The sequence below is a fragment of the Sinohyriopsis cumingii genome, chromosome 11 (genome assembly GCF_028554795.1).
Source record: "Sinohyriopsis cumingii isolate HCF-2022 chromosome 11, ASM2855479v2, whole genome shotgun sequence".
NCBI classification, from domain to species: domain Eukaryota; kingdom Metazoa; phylum Mollusca; class Bivalvia; order Unionida; family Unionidae; genus Sinohyriopsis; species Sinohyriopsis cumingii.
Window position 1 is genome coordinate 31716401 of NC_142971.1, and position 24825 is coordinate 31741225.

The window sequence follows — 24825 nt, forward strand, 5'->3', positions numbered from 1 at the left end:
CATTTTAGACAGAAAAAGCACAACAGTTACAACAAAAAATAATTTATAAAGACAAGCATGCACAAACTTTAGTTTCAAAAAACATTTAATTAAATGCTGAAACTCATTTGAACCTTCTCAAGTAAACCATGTTTCAACTCTATAAGATGGTCAGTCCCTTTAAGTCGCACTGTTGATCCATTATCTAAATCATAAAATATCTTATAACATGAATATATACTGAATCTATGTGCCCCTCTAACAGATGTATTATGAATCAATAAAATAAATTCAGTTGTTTCTTCAGTAATACTTATCCATTCAAGATATATTAAAGAGTAATCCACTACCATGCAAATCCAGTCCTCCCAAGCATGTTTTAAGCAACAAAATTGCTCATCTGTCATCCAAAGGGGTGCTCTACAGATATTATGAACATCCGAGAGAGTGACAGTGTTAGGTAAAGTTGTTTGCATTTGCAACATTTACAATGGAGAGAATGTTGGCATACCTCTACATTACTTTCATGTACTGTGGATGAAATTTCTTTGGATATTGTACTTGTGGAAACTGTACATGATCTAAACAAAAAGCTAACCAAAACGACTACTCCCATGTGCTTAAAAATCAGCCTGAATTAGTCTAAAATACACTATCTTTAGCAGTTATTAAAATAGGGAAAATTATTTTTTCCAAACTAGACCATACCAGCTTTTGAAAGTGCAATGAATGAATTACCAATTATATAAAATGTATAAAAAAGTTATGCCTCAATTTTTGTACAATTTACCTCTGAAGTCCAGTAAGTAAAAATGACAAAGAAGAGATATCTTGATATGTGAAGTAAGGCCAAGCTGTATACTCTGTAACCTATACTACAACATCAATTATATACCAAAATAAAGAAATTTAAAAGTTCTTTTAACAGTTACTTGCTTGTGTGAGAAAACTCTTTTGAATCATTCAAATAGTGAAATTTAAAAGTATAAATCTACTTTATGAGGTCTCCAAAATAAACTACAGGTATTATATGCAGAAGCCAAGCTCTCAGCCAAAGAGTACATCACTTGTCTTACTTTAACCTAGCTAAGCAAACAACTTAAGCATTTCTGTTGCTAAAAACAAGTTTGGGAGTAATGTCTGTAAACCTAACGTAATAAGGTTAGGTAAAGCATCTGAAGTAGAAAAAATTCCTTGGTGTTATACACCTGACAATAGGAATAATTAAAAAGACATGTACAAATTTATACACCTGACAATAGGAATAATTAAAAAGACATGTACAAATTTATACACCTGACAATAGGAATAATTAAAAAGACATGTACAAAGTCACAAAATTAAAAAGGCCTATGCATAGTCACATGATAATGTGCTGCAGTTATTCTGACAACATGAACTTCACTGACAAACTGTGGTTTAGGTGCAACTGTTTTGTCGCTTGAAAATAATATTTATATAAAAGATGTCAAAAGCAATTGACAAAAAGACTACAGAGACTTATAATTATGTCAAAATAACATTGTTTCCTCATAAAACTTAATCAGGTTTTGTAAAGGAAGTACAAATAAATGTTCACATAACTTTGGTGGCTAAGAAATGTATCAATACATGCTATATATAACAAAATATTTTGAAAGGATATGGTATAACATTGCAGCCAGGGATTCTTGTATTTATGAATTCTGCTGCAACTTCTGCCTTTGGCCTTCCAACATCCTTAACTCTGCAATGAAACAACAAACCTAAAGGTGCAATTTTATTTTTATTTTAAGATAAATCTGTGATGATGATAAATCAGTATGATTGTGTGAATTCTTTGAAAAACATTTTGTTAAATTTTGACAGTAAAACCTGAGCACAATTTAATTTTTTTTAAAGTAATTACAAAATATTATCTGTACAATAACTTTTAAACTTACCTAAATAAGAACTGTCTGTTTAGATTAGATAAATCAATCGTGTCCAAATCAATTACATCAAGGTTCCTGAAACCCAGGAGTGCCTGAAATGAAATATAAGCATTCCTTATATTCTATTCATATATGTCAGACTGTTCCAATATATTAGTTTTAAGAAATCATTTTTAATTATTAATTTTACCTATTTGATTTCTTAACTGCACAGCTATAGAAAATGTCAGAGATACTCTTCAAAATGTGACAGCAAAATTGCACATTTTATTTTCATTTTATTCATTTAATGCAACACTCTGAAAAAAATATAAAATTATATTAAAATTTTAAGAATGACTAATTGGATAATAAACAAAGGGCACAGAGGAACAATTAGTAATATCTATTGTATGTCATAATATCAGTGCTGTATTATGAAAAAATCTTAGCTGGGCAAATAATTTTCATGTAATGCGCACTTAACTGCAAACTGCATATACCCAGGTTTGCCACAGGACACTAGTGGCTGCAGATTTGGGTTTAAACTATTTGCTTCAAAGAACATATATACAAACAATTACCAGTATCTACGCTGTTCACAGCTGAATACACACTATACATTTGCAGCGAAATATGATGAAACAACTAACCAGGTCTTTCAGGAGGTCACACCCTAAACCACCTGCTCCTATGACTAAGATTCTACAGACATCTCGCATGAATGACAAGCTCTGAAATAGAAATAATTTTTTTTTAATTTCTTCAAAAATATTATTGCAGAAATGATAATGCTCCAAAATAAGAAAGAATACTAAAATTAAAGGATCCAGGGATGGGGAAAATGTTCATAACTACAGTATTCTATGTGATCAAATTGTTCATACAAAATAAAGCTGACAAAAAAGGGTTCTGGGGAAGGTCATGTTTTGTCCAAGCACAGTACTGTGATATACCTCAACAGGGGTTGAAAGCTCTGAATAAATCCACATGCCCAGTCAGGTCAGTAACTGTGATGTACCTCAACAGGGGCTCAAAGATCTGAATAAATCCTTCAATATTGAATACTACAAATATTAACTTGCCCAGAAAAAAACAATCTTATTATGTGAAATGGTTTCCATAACTTAATTTAGTAACACTTCTAATACCACAGGGTTTGCGTTAGATTTGAATCTGATGGGTTATTGACTCTCCAACTGAAATTTCCAATAGTCAAAACTTTAAGAGTAAAAGAGAATCTAAAACCAGGCCCCCACCTAAAAAAATATACATTTCTGGTTGGCTGACCATCCCTGTTTTTTTTTATTGCTGACCATAGCATTTTTTTCCCTTGCATTTTAAAAAAGAACAAAAAGAAGACTGAAACTGATTTGTACGTCTAACTGGTTTTACCAAGTACTTAAAGTACTTAGTACATTATATACTAATTAATATATCTATAAACCTACCCACCGAACTTGAAAGACAGTGCAATAGGAAACACACATTGTTTTGGATTCTGAGAATCATAAGAACAACATGGAAAAAGAAAATACACTTTAAAAACTCATTTACATTTAACAAACATAGAAAGAGTCCTGGTTAATAAGCAAACAACATAAATGTAACATAAAAAATCATGATGAACAAACAGAAATCTAAACAACATATATTATAAAGAAATGCAATATTTATAAACTGCTTTCAAAATATGTTTTTTTATTTTACTTCTTGCCTTCATGTTTATTTTGTGTAAGTCAGTGTCATGCTGACAGAGATAGGTCCAAATATTCCTCTCAACCACTGCATCTATAAGTAATACTTAAATCTGAAAATCAAATTGCTACAACATGATGTCGCATAATCAATATTATAAAAACGTACACTGTGTAACAGTAATGTCAGAAATAATCCAACATAAAAAAATTCACTTAAACACCTGAAGCGTGACACATTATACAGAAAATCAACTGAAATAAAATATTACAAGTTGTCTGCAGCTATTATAGCATCATGAAAAAAATGTCTTGCTTCCAGCATCATTTCTCTTTGACTTTCCAAGCATCAGTTTTAATTTCTAGTCATAACAGCCAAATCACCATCTTTACAAAGAGGTGTTATATACCAATTACATATATCTCAATTAGTGGTACCCAAAACATCTGTTCTTCTTCTCAAAACTAAAGATTAGAGTTGACAAATACTGCATTTAACAAAAAATATGATGCAGCTTGTCCAGCGCATGAGAACAATACTGATTAGTGGGTCAGGCAGTGCTTATGCTTGGTTATTCAAGCAGCAAGATGGTCAGAGGTTATCATATGGTTCAATTATATTATCTGACACTTTAGTCAAAATTTCTGAGTCGAACTGATGCATAGGGTGGAATTCACATGCGACAGATGGGGATCAAATATGTTATCCACGCATCAAAAACTGGAAGTACAGATCAAAGGTAAATCAGATGGAAATAATTGCAAACTGAGACCACATTGCTCATCATCTATAGTTTGTTCTGCACAGCATCACAAATGATATTCATGTCTGCAATTCCGTGAATTTCAGGTTAGCAAAAGTAACTACATATAATACGTTTCATTCACAAGGTATTTCAACACTGGTCAAATTGACATATAACATAACACATCTAATTAAATACATGCTATAACAGAGTATCTCTTAGCATCAATTTTTTCGATGCTTTAATAACCTGTGGATGAGTCAATTTGTTTATTAAGGAGTGATTAGCCTTCCTATTCAGCCATTTTGTAGCTGCTTCCCTTTGATTTCTTTGCAGTATCAAATGTAGACTCTTCCAGAACTTGGGACAAACATGGTGAATTACATGTAAACAGACCAGTCTTTTTCAGCATATATGTCTACATGAATTACGTTTAAATCAATTATGCCTTAAAGGAATTCAGTACTTTTAGTTACATTTTGAGATGATGATGTAAAAATTCAACGTCAAACAGACACTGATATCATTTATGAATGAACTATAGTAAGCATTTATTAGTAATTAAGAGAATGCAAGGCTTCTTTGAGCTTGATCAAAAATTAGTTGCAAAACAAATATCCCTTAAAAGTATGGATTTTTGAGAATGAAACCAGAAATATTATTTGACAAAACATTTTTTGTCAAAGTTAAGAACTGCACTTTTTTTGATCACGTGATTGATTGCAAAATTCACTCTGCCATCATAAAGTTTCATTTGTCATTATGGGTTGGGCAAGTAAACTAGACTTGCTCAATTTTATTTGGCTTGCAAAATCTTAAAACAAAAGATATATGATCTTAACTATGACATCACCATCAGCAGCAGTGGAAAGCAAAAAAATAAATTCCAAAATGAGGAACTTTCTGTACTGGGAACAAAGATGAATCTTTGAAATATATTCAAACCTAAAAGCATTGTGCTTGACGATGTTCAAATCATCAATTATTATTATCTAACTATTATTATTTTTAAAAATTCTATTATTATCTGCATCTCATTATATAATCTCTGGGGGCCCCGAGTGGCCAAGTGGTCTAAAGCACTCACTGTCATGGATCACTGCCATCTTACATCTGTCCGTGTGAGTTTGAGTCTCGGGTTTGGCCAATGTGGGTATGTGAGAAAGCTTGCCATTAGCTTCTCGTGGGTTGGTGGTTCTTCCCGGGGTTTTCCCAGGTTCTTCCTCCACCATTTGTACTGGCCACCATGGATAGTCTATCTTGTGCTGAAAAATGGCATCAAACCCTACAACAACAACATATAATCTCTGATCTTATACTACTTTGTACCAAAACACTGCACATATCATACTCCAAAAGCGTGTTTCCAAAAGTAAAAAAAAAACAAAACATTGCAAACATAAGAAAGCTTTCCCTCTAATTAAACAATGCAAAAACTAAAAAGCACGAGGCATGCATTAAACTTGTTCAAAATGAACTTATTTCCCATATCTAAGTAATGCTTATTCAACTGTGCATACATTTTAAAATGGCTTACTACATGACATATGCTCTACTTTACTGTGCATACATTTTAAAATGGCTTACTACATGACATATGCTCTACTTTACTGTGCATACATTTTAAAATGGCTTACTACATGGCATATGCTCTACTTTACTGTGCATACATTTTAAAATGGCTTACTACATGGCATATGCTCTACTTTACTGTGCATACATTTTAAAATGGCTTACTACGTGGCATATGCTCTACTTTACTGTGCATACATTTTAAAATGGCTTACTACATGACATATGCTCTACTTTACTGTGCATACATTTTAAAATGGCTTACTACATGGCATATGACCATTATCCTTACCTTTTAAAATGATGCAGAATTATTTGATACTTCCCATAAATGTGTGCACATGCAATTCATAAACATACATATTTTGTCTAATCTGAACTTGTCTACCAGTCTACTGTATCAATTTATTTACTTTCACCTTGTTTACTTAGTCAATTTGTCTTTTCCCAACTGATCTACTTTACTCTGATAATAATGAACTTACGGCAAACAAATGTATGGTAACACAGAAGACTAGGAGTGAAACAATACACCTGTGCTGTGATTCATAATACATAGCCTAAGATATGATATATTATCGATATACATCTTCATGGTCTTTTCAATTTTAGAAGGTCTGTTAGTGTGTGTTGACATATTGGTTGTCTTTTTATTATGCACATTACAGACAGACATAGACTTAACATCTATTTATTCTTCATTCTCATCCATGACAAGATAACAAAACTGCATTCAAACAGACTACCTGTTATTATCAGTGATTTTAATTCAACCTTTTACCCACTTTTGATTAGATGCATAACTCATATTGGCCATCATGCCCTTTGTTTTGAAATGTATGAATGCTTTGAAAACACCTTATTACTGATTTCACGTCTTCACTCAAACTTGGAAGATATTATGGTATTATCTTTAAAACAGAAGAAATAGTTCAATTTCCTCAGGCAGGTGTGTGTATGTAATTTGGATTTTTATCAGATGATGTCTGCAGTGTGGCAGTTACAGTGATGTCTAGCACTGAAGCATCATGCCGCAGACATTTAGCATGATGTCACACCCAGTCACATTATCCCAGCACCAGGCCAACCAGTCCTAACACTAACCTCACAATGCTGAATACCAAACGAGGCAGCTGTTAGTACTAGTTTTGTAAGTCTTTGGTATGACTCAGCCGAGGATTGAACCCATGACCTCCCGCATTCGAGGCAGACTCTCAAACCACTAGACCACCGGAGCGGTTTTCCTCATGCAAGTAAAATCTCACATAAAACAAGTCTGAGTATGGGTGTGAGGATAATACCAACAAAATATATCACAATGTACATGAACTGATGTGGCCACAGGCACTTGTTTTTGTTAGTGAACAAAAGAACTACTGATAACAACACCCATATGCTTCTTAAATTTTTTTTTTAAATACAAGATGACAAACTCATGCAGTTTTGAAATCTGCCTTCTCACTGATTTAGGGCTAATTTATTTCATCAGCATGTCACTCAATAAATAACTCAACATAAAATGAGACATTCCAAATTCACACCCCATGTACGATTTAAGTACTTTACAGATCGTTTTAATAGCCACTTTTGCATGAAGTTTCTCTGTTGATTTGCCAACAATTCCTCAGAGGGAATAAGATACATTAAGCTCTGATTGTTTACCATGGACTGAAACAGCCAATAACCACAAATCAGAATTCAATGTAACATATTTCACTGTGTGACACAAAGGGTAGTACTGCCAACAAGACAAGATACAACTTTGTGTATAAGTGTTTATTAAACGGTGAGCAAAGTACTTCATTAGGTATGGGGAACACGTTTGGAATGTCTCCTTTATGCTGAACGTGCTGCTGGGAAAAGATAATTAGCATGGAATCGGCAAGTTAGGAGGAGGCATTAAAAACCACATCATCTTGCATCTGTAGAGGGCAAGGTGTTGTCTAAAGGTTTTTCTTTATAAATGACAAAAATGAGTGCCTGTGCCTGCAACATCTAAGATGAAGTCTCAGTTTAAAGAATAAAAAGCTAAACAACAAACAATTATTCATGACTGCTGAATATTAAAGTAACTTGTATGGGTAAGTATGATTTTGTATTAATTCTCCACCTCTTGTATTGATCTGTGTAATGATATCACAAAGTATCAATGCATCAATAAATTAAAAAATTGTTTCACCCATGGAAGATACAGTGCCATGCAAGTCAACTTTGAACAGGTATACCACATAATATGAATGTATGCATAGGGTTTAATGGCACATCAACACAGTCCTAGCTATACAGTTCAAGCAAAAGTTAGTTAACCAAAATGGGAGCGACAAAAAACTTGCTGAAATCCCAAGAAGACAAACTGCTCTAACCAAAAGTAAATATGCAACACAAGACAAATACAAAAAGGGATAGAATTTGCAAAACATTCCACAAATAGGATATTCAAAGAAAGATACAGGCAAAAGAAGATAAAATTCTTAAGTAAAATTTCACGATTGTTCAATATAAACAACACTATTTTATAATGTCAATTAGAATATTATCATCACTGGACAATCCTACAGGAAACAGATAACCTTCATTAGTCATCTCTTACTACATACATGTGGGTGCACTAACCCTGTGTCTATGTGGGGTATAGTGAAGGGATATACTGCAGAATTCTAGTTACAAATGTTAAGCATCAGGTAAGTAGCAAATAAACCTCAGGGCTTGGTTCAAAGTCTGGATGAGCAAAAGGCCCACTCCTCTCCAAAAATTTCTTAACGTGGTTCCACCGCCCTGACCAATCATCCTCCATGTTGCCTGAAAAACAAGATATCGATAGTTAAATCATGTTATCCCAGACATTAACCAACTGTAAATATTTATTAATTTTATCTGAAGAGATGAATAAGCAGTTTTTATCCATATGGCTCACTTTAACTTTAGTGGTCAAAAAAGTTAAGAGACAGGTCTACTATTTGTATTTGGAGAAAGCATATGTAATGCGCATTATTAATGTTTTTATATATATTTTTTTTGTTTTCTTTCTCTATGCTTCATTTCATCAATTCATTAATACCCTAGAAAAGGACATTGCAAAAAATCATAGTATGCTAAATGTTTTGATATACTGGAAACTAGACCTTGAACTGTAGACCCTAAATGTATTAAGGGATAGTGAGTACCTGGTTTTGTATCCATTTTTCGTACTGAGGGCACTAACAGTAAAATCTCCAAAAGCAATTACCTGCATTTAATGAACACCTTAGGGGTGAAAATATATATTGCCTGGGAGACAAGGAACACAAAATATAAATGTTGGACAACCATTTTTCACATTGTGAAAGCCCACTTCACAACCAAAAATGATCCTGTTAAAAATTAAAATTGGAATTTTACAAATTTTGAAGCAACAAACTTTCTAGGCAACCATGGATGGGTGCCTGAATTATATCTCTATAATTCTGAAGTTGAGTACTGGGTGACTGCTATCAGTAAGATGCCACACTAATCCTCATGTGTTGGTTGCTCACTTAGTATTCACAGTCCAAGCTATTCTTTTGAAATAAATTATTTGTTAAATTTGGAGAGAAAAAAATTTGCTTTCACTCTTTTCTGTTACTTAAAGTTCTATAACTGTAACTATTCACAGCCCATGCTACCAGCCCCTCATGGTGAATCTTCAATGAAACATGACTTGCAGATGTTCATCTTTTGGAAACACACCAACATCTGGTAGCAGTATCTTTCATCATTAGGTTGACACACTTAAAGCCTACAATCTAATATATGACTTCCTCACTGGTCTGTTGAAGAGCATGAAACAACTGCTTCTGTTGTCTAACTTCTGCTAAATGAAAATGACAAGTTTAAACACTCAGATCAAACTGTTACTGCATAATATATTGGCTTGTTGGGTAATGGCTATACAAAAATCCCACATGAAAAGCTTACAGTAGTCTGACAGTTTAGACACAGGATGAATAGTATCGAATTAACAACAATGTAACCTGTAATAATATAAACTCAGTGTAAAATATGGTCAAGTTTGTAATCGGGGTGGCCAACAACTAGAAAGGTGACGGATAAGAAAATGTAAAGAGAACAAAACTGTTCAATTTACATGTTTTTCATTTGTTGATTTTAAATAGATTTAAAAATTGTGAAAACTTGTGACACCCTCCATTAATAGGACTGATGGTGAGCTACAAGTATTGCATACCTTTACAAATACATGTATACTGTGCTGTATATCTATAGTGTTATCCATCATTTTAAATTGTATTTCAGGCTAATGTTCTTTTGTAAGTAACATGTTTACATAGCTAACTTCTGTCTATGATCGTATGTTGTAAATAAGATGTTGACAGCTTTTTGAACTCAGAATATTCTAGAAACAATTTAATGGAATTTTGCCATTAGACATTACTCACATATATGGAATTCCAGAATATTCTACTGTGTCTTAGGTCAAGTGAAGGATGTATAAATAGAGGCTTTCTGAATAAGTATTAATTCCTATTGTGAGATCAGTCTCTGGAATTATTTTCAGTTGTGCTCTGATACAGAAATGATTTATTTAAATTATTCATTGGAATTACTAAGTGCACATTGACTTCTGGACTAACACATTATTGGGGGAATTATTGTAGATTCATACAAAGACATTCTGGATTGCATCACTGGTACATCACGACATTCAAGACTATTAGAATTAATTCAGAACATTCTATACTTTTGGACTTGTTAAAGGATTATTTGGAATTTAATTCACAATATTGTACATTTTTCTTAAATTTACACTTTTTAACTTAGAAAAATAAATATTGTGTTGATTTTTACTTAATTCTTGGTTTTGCTTTCTTTGTTACTGATTTTAAGACACAAGGTCATAACAACTCTGTGTGTGTGTGTGTGTGTGTGAGCATACATGTATATATGTGACAAATGGTGTTGATTAATTTTGATTACAGCAATCTTGCAGGCAAACAGTAATGTAATGGGCAACAAGACAAATCTGTACAACCATACTTTCAAATCCTATTTTCCAGGACAATTTTCTATCTGTGTGTAACAACTATATTCAATATGTCCAACTTGTATATCAATCAACAATAACTACCAGATTACAAGTAACATCAGTTAATAAGAACCAATTTTAGTCAGTAACCTGAAAACAGATTTCACCATAATTAACCATTTCATGTCCTATGTAACATGGTCATGTGATATGTAATTTAAATTCTTCCCTAATTATTAAGTAAACATAAACCAATTGTGAGCAAGAAAAATTATTGCTTGGATTTACTGAAATCAATTGAACGTCCAATGCTGATTGATGTGTGTGTGATTTCGATTTTTAACATAGCTTTAACAATTTTTCAGTCATATCACTATGATGTATGCAGTGTAGCAGTTTAAAGTGATGTCTAGCACTGGGGCATAATGCCACAGACATGTAGCATGATGTCACACCCAGTTACATTATTCTGACACCAGGCCGACCAGTCCTAACACCAACCTCTTAAAACTGAGCGCCAAGCGAGGCAGCTCTTAGTACCATTTTTGTGAGTCTTTGGTATGACTCGGCCAGGGATCAAACCCATGACCTCCCGCATCTGAGGCAGACGCTCTAACCACTGGGCCACTAGAGCAATCAACTTCAGATATGAAAAGCTGGTCTGCCTGTTTGCAATTAATGTCAATGATTGAAGTGTAGAATGAGAAAAGAATGTCGTTTGTCATTGCAGGAAGTTTTTTCCGTATCATTTTTTATAATCCTTTGTACTTGTGATAGGTCTGTAGAAGAACAACTTTGCAAAAGTAGTAAGAAGCATCATCAGCAAATAGTATTGCTTGTGAGTTGAAGTCGTCTACTTTATTGCTGACATAAAAATAATAGTAAAGGCTCTAGCACAGAACTTTGGGGAATCCCAGTTACCTGACATTTTGATTATACTTTAGGTCTGTGAAAAATAGCTCCTAGTGTCAACAATAACAGCCTATATATGTCTTTCCTACCTTTATATTACCATTTTATGCACAAAATAATAGTTATTCCAACCTTAGATATAAAATAAAAAGAGGAACAAGGAAACACACACTATTTAGAGCATTTATTTTGTTCTTCAAATGAAAGAGAGAAGAGAGAGAGACTTGCTCACACAGACACACTCCTTCAGACGTACACAGAGTCAATTTCAGATTTATAAATCTATCAATAATAATAACAATTAGTGAAAATACATGATTAACTTCTAATATCAAATTCTACACACATACAAGTTTAACACTACAATAATATTTATTACACATCATGGATGTCAAATAAAGTTAATAGTACAATATAGTATGTAATAGCTGGTATGTGAAAATCTCATCCAGGAACTTAATAATTTTAATTATTAATAACCACAATATAATAATTAATTTAATAAATCATTATTAATATGTTTATTATTGATAGCTTAAGCATTAAACTCATGTATAAATTGCAATACATGCTGTTAATACTAAATGTTTTTACTTTCCAAACTATTACCAAAATGCGCAGTTTCCACCTTCTTGTTAATTTGATGTTGCATCACTTGCAAAAGCGAAAGTACATATTAATTTTATTATACAACTAATATTAAATGTCACAGATATGAATAATACATACACAGCCAATATAAACTATGGTATATACGATATAAATGAAGTGCGTTTTGGCGTTTTTATTGCGTTCCGGTGTTTCTATGCACCCCAGTAAACTAACGTATCTGTATTGTTTGAAAATGTTCAATGTCGCGCTTAATTGGTTTCAACTCAATGACAACGAACAATATAAAACTAGTTTTTAAACTAGCAACCCTAACATAAAAGTCAAAGTCTCAGGAAATTTACAAGGTTAAGGCAATAATAGTCCTACAATGTAGGTAGTCCTACATGTAAGACCTGACGCTGATATTTATGTTTTGGCACCTAAACAAAATCAAAATGTGTTATGTGCTACATGTAGGACTAACAATGTAGGATGTATCACATACTATTTACGTTTTGGTGATAGCCCTAAACAAAATCTTGCAGGCGTGCCTTCCACGCACAAAACGTTATTAGTTATTTTGTATTGTGTATTTTTTTAAATGAATTATTATTATTATTACTGCCATCTAACATAGTCCGATGAAAGTTCACCCAAAATTGTGCAGTTAGGCCATAACCATCTTTAATACCTTTATTTCCCTTTTAGCGGAAAAAACAACCGAAATGTAATCGCATATACCACTGACAAAAAGTATTGCACCGTTATCATTCTGATACTGGTGTATAGGTATATCAATTGCATATGACAGCTGATACATATTTTATTACAATATAAACAACACTAGCACTCTGTGGACATTTTTTTACAATTTATTTTTTGTTGCTGTAAGAGGACTTGCGAAAAGCATTTGGACCACCTCAGCTATTTCTGTTCGACAAAAATCGTTATTCACTCGAAATTGTTTATGCAGCTGGAATGGCCGACGTTCAGCTAGCTCCTTTACGCCCATTAAGTGATTTTCTGATGGGATCCGCCAGATTCCAGGTTCCCAATATTAATGATCCAGAAAAATGGGCAAATAGAGTGTTGAACAATTTGCTGTATTATCAGACCAATTATTTTCTCAAAGCATTGCTGGTCTTTCTCATAATAGGGTAGGCAGTTCACTTTAGTGCCAGATTTTAAATTCTTGTCGTTTCGCTCACAATTTTATTTGTAACCCAAGCCATTTCTTCCACATGTCTAGATTTGTATTACCAATCAATTATACGTGTTTTGTACTTGCACGATCCATATTTTTAACACGCTCTGTTCCTCTTGAGTATATATCCAAAAATCATTAAAAGCTTATATGTTTGCACAATAAATAGCAAGGCTTGGGAACAAAATAGAAACCCTTTTATAATTATTAATATGCAAAACAAAAATAGGGGCAAAGTTGCAAGTGGACGAAGTGAATGTAAGACGATTCCCCTGATATTTTTGTTTTCTAGGTCGCCATCTTACTGCCTAAATAATAGTGCTATGTAGAATGTTCTGAGGTTGACTAACATAAGAAAGAAAAGTCATATTTTCAGGAATATCTCACATACTTGGCAGCCCAGATTGACGCTTTTCTACAAATTAAAGTCTCATGCTTTAGACAGACTTTACAGTCTCACGCAAGCAAATGGACATATTTTCAAGTTCTGTTAAGCAAAATTTTAGTTGGCATGAATATCATGGAAGCTGGGAATGTCGAAATCGGGTGAAGTTGAAGTATGTTTATTTAACAAAATGGATACAAATATACAAATATACAAGGTGTTTAGATTGTTTTGTTCAAGATACTTTTCATCCTTTCATCAGATTTCATCCTTCCGGGCGATATGACTGAAAAATTGTTAAAGCTACATTTAAAAAAATCTAAATCACACTTAGATATTCAACCATCCTGGTTTCCGTCACAATCCAGTCAAATTAAATTTAGGTTAATTGAACTTGAAAATATGTCCATATGCTTGTGTGAGAATTTGAATTTATTAAGAAAAAGACAGTAAGTAAAGTCTGTCGAAAGCAATGTGACTTTAATCTGTAGAAAAGCATCGATATGTGCTGCTAAGTGTGTGAGATATTTCTGAAAATTTGACTTCTCATTCCAATGTTAGTTGACCTCAGAACATGCTACACAATGCTGTTTCTTTGTTCTAACATAAACACCTGCAGGCTAATAAGCCATTTTGAAAGCCAAGACACCAGTTCCTGCATGTGGTATTTCTCTATTATGCCCTGAAGTAAACAAATGGAAAGATCAAAATGAATTGAAATACTTAATTGTAAGCAGGAGAATAACAATGCATACATTATGAACATGTTTTTAAAATTCTTTAAATTGTTTTGTCATTTTAGCATTGTAAATGATTACCAATGTTTGTTCACTTTGACTATTTATATTTTATCACAGTCCATATTGGAAAATTATAGACAGTTCATTCTAACTGCATCACCACTTCTTTTTTAAAGGAAATATATCACCTGTTAGCAGGTGTTTGGCCCTGAATATATGTTATACTTAGTGTACATATATTGTTGATGGCAAACTAGCTTGCACATGTTGTTTTGGGGGTGATAATAACTGTTGGTTTTGTTACTTCTGTCTTTGGTTCTAGTTAGGGCGTAGACTACATCAATGTTGTTATAACTTATATGCATTGATACATTGCTACAGATCACATATTGTGAAGGACTGATATTTGGACTAAAGTTCACAAAGTGTTCTTTGAAAAATCATTTTGTTGTTGAAAATTTTTCAGTTCAGAAGTCAGGAAATGGACTTTCATACCTGCACTCTCATATGATGAAATGTTTAAATAGTTAGGAAAATATAATTTACATAGTTATTGTATGACATAACTTTGGCAATTCTGTGACAAATGCCCAACATGGTGATTTAAGATTCAAGTTATTTTAGTTCAAGAATTTGATGTCCAGTTAAAAATGATGTTTTGGAAGATCTGGATTATAGTGTGAACAGATATAATCCAACTACTTCACTGGGGCCCCGAGTGGCCGAGTGGTCTAAAGAGCTGTCCATTACGGATCACTGCCATCTCACCTCTGTCTGCATAGGTTCAAGTCTCGGATTCGGCCAATGTGGGTATATGAGAAAGCTTGCCAGTAGCTTCTCGAGGTTCGGTGGTTCTTTCCGTGGTTTTCCTGGGTTCTTCCTCCACCATTAATACTGGCTGCCATGTATAGCCTATCGTGTGCTGAAAAATGGCGTTAAACCCTACAACAACAACAACCAACTACTTCGCCAACAACATTTACACAAGCTACAACTTATGGTATTAGTGGGAAGCTGAAGATAAGAATTAATGGAGGCTTCTTAGAAGAAAATACATAACTGACAACTTTAAGGTTGACTCTGGAATTTTTTATCTGAATTGGGAATATATATGTTTTACAATCACAAGTCTGGTTTAAATGTCCTGTTCAGGCAAGAAAGATAACAAATTATAAAGTACTAGACAGGGTTAAAAGGTCAAAGATCTTTGCCACAGGGACTCGTTGAAGATGAAAATAGTTTCTGTTTGATTTTTTTATTCTGCATCTTTTAACAAACTTAACAACATGGTCAAATACCTAAATCCAGAAACTGACTATTTATTATATGATGTAGTTAGGAATCCTGTGAGTGGATTGTTTCTTGGGGTAGTGGTAGTTCACTTGGAATAGCAAAATGAACAGTATGCACTAAACAAAGGTGTATGAACTAGGGTAGCCAGTACATTTGTTTTTCCTTTACATTGATTTTTTGGAATATACCACAATTTTGCATGGCTGGGTTATCATACTGTTGTGCCTTACAATATTTCTTTGATTGTTCATTAGACAGAACAAGGTGGGTGTCATGTTGAAAAACAAAAGTTATTGAAACAGTGATGGAAATAGTGATGTTCAAGAAAAGATGTCTAGTTCAAAGTATGCAAGAAAAAATAAACTTTTTCAGTCTTATGTGAATTATTGCACAAAAAAAATTCTAATATATTTTTTTCCATATGAAACACACATTTCTTACCAGTCATTTCATTGACATAAAAATGGAGGTTTGTGTTCTTAAGGTTTGGGCATATTAAATTGATCGTAAACTATTTTTGTAACAGATCATTACTTCCTGATTTTTTTTATGTATGAGCTGTTTGCCTACCGAGGTCATTATTTTGCCTAATGTTTTTCTAAAATCTATTCACTTCTGTTTTAAAAAGAACATTTGTTTCACAGTTAGCTCTGTTTCTCTACTCATCATTAAAATACTTGAGCTGTACTTTTGATAATATCCAGTTGATAATAACATAACTGTAATGGCTCAAAATTGTTACAAATCATTTCACTCTCTCAATTCAAAGACCATCTCTAGCAAAATCTGTCATATATGTGACTACATATATGATGTTTGGTTAGAAAATACTTGAAAATGTCATTGGAATTTAAGTTTTATACATTAAAATGACCCACAGGCAGGAGACAAACTTGATACCCACTTGATAGATTGTTCTCACATGTAACATCAATCCATATTAGCAACATATAACTTTAAAGTTCAATGAATTTCTGCAGACTGTTTTCGAAGGATAGATGGAGTGGATCAGTGTACCAGATGTTTTCTAAAAAAGAAAAGCATGGAGATAATAAAATAATTTAAAAATTTTTGTCATTAAATACATTGATAATTTTTCTACCATCCTTTTGGGATAATGGAAGGAATCTGTGTACCAGATGCTTTTTTTATTTTAAAAAAAGCATGGAGATAATAAAACGATTTTAATAAAATTTTGTCATTAAATATATTGATATTTTTTTACCATCTTTTCAGGATAATGCATCCAGTTCACATGGTATGTGGGTTTGTGGCGATTTCAGTAGCATTTGGCGGTTTTGTATACTGCACTAATACTCAGTGGAAGGCTCGTCAGTTCAAGCAGAATCACCCAATTATCAGCGTGCTGATTATTCTCCTGGCTGGCTACTTGCTGGTGTACATGTTTGGAGCAGTACTGGTCTTTCTGTTTGGTATTGCCTTTCCAATGCTTCGTGAGTATTATCAAGAAAAAAGGATGAAGAGTTGCATGGTACATGTGATATGTTTTGATTTTCGGCTAATCCTAGTAAACCTCTTTTCCTTCCGTTATTTTAAGAAGCTGGTGTGAGTAAGAATTATCATTGCCCACTTTTTCTGTGCATCCATGTTTCTATCTTTCCTTCCCATGTGGGCTGTAACTCTTACTTTGTTTTATCTGCTGAGACCAAGCTTCCATTATGGGGACAGCCTGGGGATGAATAAGCTTTGTACATCAAAACTAGATCACTGTTACCTTCTTTACAGGGGCCCCGAGTGGTCTAAAGCGATCACCGTTATGGATCACTGCCATCTCACCTCTGTCTGCGTGAGTTCGAGTCTCAGCCTCAGCTAACGTTGGTACGTGAGAAAGCCTGCCAGTAGCTTCCCATGGGTCGGTGGTTCTTCCTGGGGTTTTCCAGGGTTCTTCCTCCACCAATTATACTGGTCGCCATGTATAGCCTATCTTGTGCTGAAAAATGGCGTTAAACCCTACATCAACAACAACAACAACAACAACTTTCTTTACAGGATATACTCAGAATGGTTGAATGATATTGCTTTCGCTTAAATCCATGACATTTTCAACAGTTGTCATAAAATTCCAATGTTGCTGCATAATTTGATAAATAATTTATCCAAAAAAAGTTTAAAACAAATGTTTCTTCAAGGAGTTTATTGCATATATCTATTTACCTATGCATTGTCTGTCACAGTATTTTTTAATAGTAAATTATACACTTAAATATAACAATTCTGAGTGTTGACTTAAATCTGATGGGAGTAATTTTACATTTAAGCCAAAAGTTATGTAGTCATACACCTAAATCTGACAGGTATAATTATAAACATAAAAACTTAATCTGAAAGTCAGCAGTAATTACATACTCAAATCTGATGTTAAATATAATTACTCTGCTGATCATTATAGATTATGATGACAGTATCTTGCATTTATGATTTCTTTTTTAATTGAACAGGTAGAGATCTTTAAAAAGAACCCCATATAATAATCAAAGGGTAAAGCATTACTAGGACTACAACATCATTTATCACAGTTTAATTTAGAGACATTCCAAATTAGTGTTGTCCTTTCATTAAATGAGGGCATGTGAAGCATGATAATACCACTTCTGTCAGTAAATAGGAAGTAATTGCAAAATAGAACAATTGCAGATGCATATATTGTATCCATTTTTCAAACCAGAATTGAATGATGTGAAAAGAAAGCAAAAGATATATGTTTGAACTTGCACGGGCTAGTTTTGCTCTTGGGGAAATAGGATGCACTGTAAGACAGTAGGATTCATGTCCGTACAATGCTTTAAACTTTTATTGTTTGCAGATTTTAAATGTTATGCTGCAAAAATTGAGTTCAAATGTAATCCTATAATCTATTTCTATCGTATCCTCATTTGATAGTATATTGTTTCTTTTCAGTGATTTTGATTCATGCTTCCCTGCGAATGAGGAACATAAAGAACAAAGTGACCAATAAATTGGAGGTAGTGGGGTTGAAAAAGACTCCAATGGGAATAATACTTGAAGGATTAGGACAAGAACCAGATATCCTGTCGTAACAATACATATCATAATGACACAGTGCTACATCATTTACCAATACTGTCTTAGGAATCTCAAATCTGAGCATTATGTTTATACTGCTGAAGAATCCTTGAGAAATTTATATACCAAATGACAGAGCATTTCATGTTATGATATCCATCTGTCCCTCCATCTCATTTCCACTCATTGAAACATGTTCTGCACCATCAACTCTAATTAAATCAATTTTGGGCTCCACAAATGCCTGTGGTAAAAGTCACGTCGACTGAAAGAAGGACAACTGTTTCCACACAGTAACTTGATTTGATACCAGATACCATGACTAAACTTTGTAAATGGCATGCATTTGAGATAAGGATGTCTAGTCATTTGAGGGTCAGAGGTCAATAGCACATCAATTCAAACAAGAAAAGCGGTGTCCATGCAATATCTTGAAGTATTTATCACCGTCTTTGACTACACTTTTCAATGGCTTGCATTTGTGACAGGAGGAACTTTTTGAATTTGGTGTTAAAAGATCAAGGTCATGACTGAAAACCAGAAACTATTTTCACAGAACCACTTAAGATTTTTGCACCATATGGCTTGTAGGCCTTGCATTTGAGACAAGGAAATGTTTACTCATTTTGGGGATGAAAGCAGAAAGTTCAAGGTCGGATACCACCATCCATTCCTAATCTTTGTGAATGACTTGCATCTGAAATAGAAAAGACTCCTTGGTCATGGTAAGTGAGACTAAAGAAGAAAAGTGGTTTCCAGAAAATAATTTGACATGTTTGACATATTACTATACCTTTAAGGCAAAATTTAATGAAGGGTGTGCTTTAATTGAATGAAAGAAAGATTGTAAGCAGTTCAATGTCATCAATATCAACTTCATGTATTAGAAAATATGTTAAGTGAGTCTTTCTTGTAATCAGATTAAGTTGAGGTCTTTGAGTAGATAACTCCAAGTAAGAATTGTAGAGTCAGTCTTTTGAAATATTTTATTTACCTTTCCACAAATGTGCCATTGATTTCAAACATGCATTTAATTCTCATGTAAGTAAATATATGGTTTTCTTACTAGCTTTAATAACCACTTTTGCTGATAGTTCTTTTGTTTGCTAGCTCTTTTTAAAATGTATAATTGGCTTTATGTTTCCATGGTAGAACTGTGTTAGACTCTAATTTTCTTGTTATTAGTATTACATTGATATATGACCAGGTAGAAAATCACAGCAGTTTTCTTTAGGCATGATCTGCAACCGTCTAAATTGTGACATTGTGTTTGAATTATTCCTATATTTTATGATAATAAACTTCCACTTTAATAAATCCTATATACTGATGTGATAGTGTATGTGTTTTTGAAAGAATTCAGAGTTTTGAATAAAAATATTGTAGGTTCAAGATCGTTCGATCAGGATGTCAGCCGTTTTGAAAAGTGGTCTTGTAGAACATTCCATAGAGATAACTACTATGCACCACTTTGACAACTGATCCCAAAACAACAACATTGTATCAGACAAGCATTTTATGACAGTCTTTTAAGTGTTTTGTGGTCTAAGAGTTTATCTTACTGTCTCCAAATGGCTTATTATGTGTACACATACATGCATACTGTAGTTCTTGTTATATTTTTACTTTTGGCAGAATATAAAAATAAAATTAATGCAGGTTATTGAACAGGCAGTTTTGGGTTGATAGTTGTGAAGATTATGCTTCCATATAAAAAGATGCTAACCATTCTGATTTGGCAAAATAATGTAACCTCATTTTACACCATTATGATTATTAGGGTGGACCACAGCTTAAATACAGGCATAGATCACTGAAATACATGTAATGACAGATTGTAATAATTTGTGAAATCATACCTAAGCACTTGTATCACAAAAACTATGAACATTAATCAATCAAAAATCATGTCAGCTCAGTGTTCTTGTTCACTTGAGAAAGATCATGCAACAAAAATGAGATTTGAGGATTAGATATCTTGATGAAAAAATGATGACAGAAATTCAAAACAGAATATACAAGACATCCGCAATGGACAGATAGCATGCCTTTGCAGTCTTTATTTGAATAACTTCTGTGATGAATGTGGCAGAAAAGAGGACTGTATGAAGTATGTTTCAGCTGAATAGTACTTTGAATCAGTAGGGTTAAATGACTAAAATAAACAGGTTTTTAGGTTTAGATTTCTCAATTTAGCATTCATATTTCTATTTTGATGATGGTAGAGGTTGGCATCACTAGGTATTTGCATCATATTTGAGACTTTAATCTCCTGGATTATTAGATATTCAAAATATGTTGGCTGCTCAGACAATCATGGTTCTTAAAGACAACTACTTAAGTTGACACTAAATAACCTCCATTGCATTGCTGTGTAATAAAATACCAATTCAGAGTGAACAAAAATCTGAAATTTAAGGTTTGTTAAATCCAATAGTAAACATTTAAATAATTATTTCCAGCAATTATTTTATCATCCTTAAATAGAAGTAAAACTGTTGTATACCTTTTACATTTGAACTTAAAATTGTTAGTGTATCTGTATTATAATTCATTCAGAAAGGTTCACTTTTCAAAGGGTTCATGTAAGATTAGAGTACCTGTAAGTATTTTATATGCATGTGTATATATGTATGTTCATATGTGATTTATTAACTCACATATGCTTGAAGTAATGGTTTATTGTCTGATGTGAAAAAATCATTTTAATTACGTACTAATATTGTGCAATATCTTGAACTGTTTCAGTTTTTCATGTGCAAAAATGTACAAGATGTATTTGTTTTTTCTTGATGTACATGTTCTTTTTTTTAATAATTATAATATTTGTGTAACCATTCATGTTGTTTTCATGTTTGAAACAATAGAGGGATATGTATTTGTAGCATAAACATATATCATGCCATGTGCAATTCCTTTTTTTTTTTTGTTGGTGGTTGGAAAGGTTCGTGCCTTAAGAGTGAGAAAGAGAGAGAAGATAACAGATGAAGTTATTGAATTTCATGGGTCTTTTTCAGAAAAGGGTTCAGTTTCAATCAGATACATGCTTTGGGTTAAGAATTTTTGGTTGGTTGAATTTTCAAGATTTGTTGTTGTTTTCCCGGAGATTATATATTTAGTGACTTGTCACAGACAAGTTTTCCTTGTAAGTTGTGTGTCAAACAGTTTTTGTCTGTTGAAAAGATGACTCACATGTCCTGTAAGATAATTACTGATATTAAGATGGAGAAAAAATGTTTACTTGCATGATAACAGAAGGCTGAAATTAGGCGTTTTCTTCATCCCTTATACATGTATTGATAATAAAAGCATCATTTAAAGGTTTGATTTTCTGAGCAAGGAATGATACTTGTCCCTACAAATTGATTTTGAGAGTCAAAATGGAACCTTATTCATAGGAATTTGTTGTACTGCAAGACCAGTGGTTGGTGATAGAATTCTCAAATGTAATTTACATAAAATAAATGTTATTTAGACTGCAGAGTTGATTTATTGATGCCATGTTTACTTCTGATGAATATTAAGTGATTGCGATTTTTGTATATATTAACTGGGCTTAGTTTGAACAAGAATGTTTTATGGATTATGCTAAATAGAACAGTTTAGCAAGATCCTATGCATCAGTATAAAGTCATTAATTGCAGATAAGAAAGAGAGAAATCATCACATATGAATGTAAAAAAAACACAGTTTTGGTAAATACCAAATTTTCTTTACATGTTATGTTTAATAAAAGAATTTGTCACCTCAGTTCATTTTCTCTTAAGTTTTACTTAGAAATGCTGATTATTCTTAGTTTTTTAAATAAAAATAATTCTGAGAACCTAGTCAACACTGTTACCTCTTCAAGCTGTCTTTATTTTCCCGTCTTAAAACAATAAATGCTTGCATTCTCAATAATTACTCATTAGGTCAGATCAGAAATTTGACCGTTAGTACCTACCATATGTGCTCACTTATAAGTCAAGCTGCAAACAATAAAGATCCTGATCTGTAGTGGCATACGTGCCAGCAAATCATGGTCTATTTTGTTTGTTCTGCTGATTACTCCTAACAAACTACACATCTAATCTGCAGGCACATTAAATGACAGCAGATCCAGGTCTGTGCAGTTGGACTTGACTTGTGAGTATAAACAGTTTGTTCAGTTTTGCAAGGAATGCAGTGATTATCCTTGTTTGCTGAACCTCTCAAAAATTAAATGCTTTGAGAGCAAAAGCTAAAACAATTTTTGGTTTTGAGAGGTGTATGTTTTACTGAGGTCACAGATTTGAAAATAACTTTTTCTAAATGCTTGCATGACGAGGGAGAGAATATAATTATGACAGTACATCTGTGTTGGTATAAAGAGTAAACAAAACAAAGGAAGCTGTGAGTTTATTTTTACCCATGTAATTAATGAATAATTAGCTTAACCACATGTTTCTTCCTAATATCACATCCTGTCACAGGAATAAATATAGTTGTTCCAAATAGAAATACATCCCTCTTCATATGAAACATTTGAGGAATGAGATGCTTTTGTAACATTACGATAAGACCATTAGAACTATGAATTATAAATACACTGTATAATTCACAATGTTCAAAATTCTAAAGTCAGTTGAATAAATCTGATTTTTAGAATACTATCTCCATTAGCAAAGCATCAGAAACAGAACCAAATGTGTGTTCAGTAAAGTCCTGATATTTAATTTAACAAACAAAAACTGTTTTATGATTTTGTACACAAAATAATAGTATCAGTCACAACTAGATGATAAGCAGACACACATAATCTTTCTTAAATATCTTACCTACAATAATATGATTTGTAATCATAGAAGCAAGTGACACTTTTGGTGGCTTTGCACTCTGCAGTAATTAGGCTTTATAGTTATCTAAGATCTGCCGGGTGGCCAAGGGATCTAAAGCTCTCGTAAATTTTGCAAAAATTCAGATATTGTGAATAGAAACAAAAACATTGCAAATATTTTGTAATGTTATTGTGTATAAGTGCAGTATCAGAAGTATTGTGCTTATTGCTATATCATTGTGTTTATTTGCAATGTTTTTGCAAATATTTGCATTACCTTTTATGAATTGTTATGTATATTTGATTTAATTTATATCTGATTTAATTATTTGTAAGTTTTAAAATCTTTTTATTTTTTAATTTCATTAAATGTCAAAGTAATGTAGTTTCATTTACTAGGAATTTGATACTTTTCCAGCAAATAGTTTGACCATGACTGTTCATTTTGTAAACACTTAAAGCTGACCTGGTTCCCGACCTTAATTCACATGAACAATTTTTTAAAATTTATTTTTATTGTGGGAATAATAAGGCTGAGATCGAGGCTGTGTTGATTACGTGACCCTTATAAATAGTTTTTAGTGAAGCAAACAACTTTTATTCTCAGTGTAAAATGATTGGTTCTTATCAAGGTCATACTGGGGTTACGTGATTTTTTATATGTAAACATGATGATGTGACCCTTTTATGGTCATCTTTTTTGTGCAGTATTCAAGTTTTAAACCCTCGTTTTAAAGAAATAATCTCAATTGGGCTTCTAAACATGGGACATAAAGGTGTTTCTTTTGTTGTGTCATTTTGAGAATTACATTTTAATGTTTCTTTGCATTATTTGGATTCTAAAAGATTAATTTGTTTCTCTGGAGATATTTTGAATGCTCATTCAGAATTCTTGAACAAAGAAATTTCATCAATTCAAACACCAGATTATTTCTTGTGTTTCTACAGGAACTGTAGACTTCAACACAGTACAGG

At 32.8% G+C, this 24825-nt stretch overlaps 2 protein-coding genes across 4 annotated transcripts in view; one reads left to right on the forward strand and one right to left on the reverse strand.

The window, feature by feature from the left end:
- The window catches only part of LOC149787857 (NEDD8-activating enzyme E1 catalytic subunit-like), a 52900-nt gene extending 39748 nt beyond the window's left edge, over nt 1–13152 (reverse strand). Inside the window, exons 1-5 of one of the 3 annotated variants that reach the window (XM_089974084.1) lie at nt 13080–13152; nt 8585–8685; nt 2525–2605; nt 1902–1984; nt 1625–1705 (exon numbers count right to left, since the gene is read on the reverse strand). In XM_089974084.1, coding sequence (XP_089830210.1) covers nt 1625–1705; nt 1902–1984; nt 2525–2605; nt 8585–8680 — 341 coding nt within the window. In that variant the 5' untranslated portion in view covers nt 8681–8685; nt 13080–13152. Of the gene's footprint in view, nt 1–1624; nt 1706–1901; nt 1985–2524; nt 2606–8584; nt 8686–13010; nt 13044–13079 lie in introns of those variants that run through there. The other 2 variants (XM_089974085.1, XM_089974083.1) reach the window with 2 other exon arrangements.
- A 173-nt stretch (nt 13153–13325) lies between these two features.
- LOC149787858 (PRA1 family protein 3-like) lies at nt 13326–22892 on the forward strand. The gene is made up of 3 exons (XM_089974088.1): nt 13326–13545; nt 17247–17464; nt 18930–22892. Exons 1-3 carry the CDS (start codon nt 13367–13369, stop codon nt 19067–19069), a joined length of 537 nt encoding a protein of 178 aa, XP_089830214.1. The 5' UTR covers nt 13326–13366; the 3' UTR covers nt 19070–22892.
- The last annotated feature ends 1933 nt before the right edge of the window (nt 22893–24825 follow it).

Bases quoted from the DNA above. Each gene is read 5' to 3' on its own strand.
- LOC149787858 (XM_089974088.1), top strand. From the start codon at position 13,367: ATGGCCGACGTTCAGCTAGCTCCTTTACGCCCATTAAGTGATTTTCTG. The intron at 13,546-17,246 runs GTAGGCAGTTCA...CCATCTTTTCAG, and splicing joins CTGGTCTTTCTCATAATAGG to GATAATGCATCCAGTTCACA. The intron at 17,465-18,929 runs GTGAGTATTATC...GTTTCTTTTCAG, and splicing joins TATTGCCTTTCCAATGCTTC to TGATTTTGATTCATGCTTCC.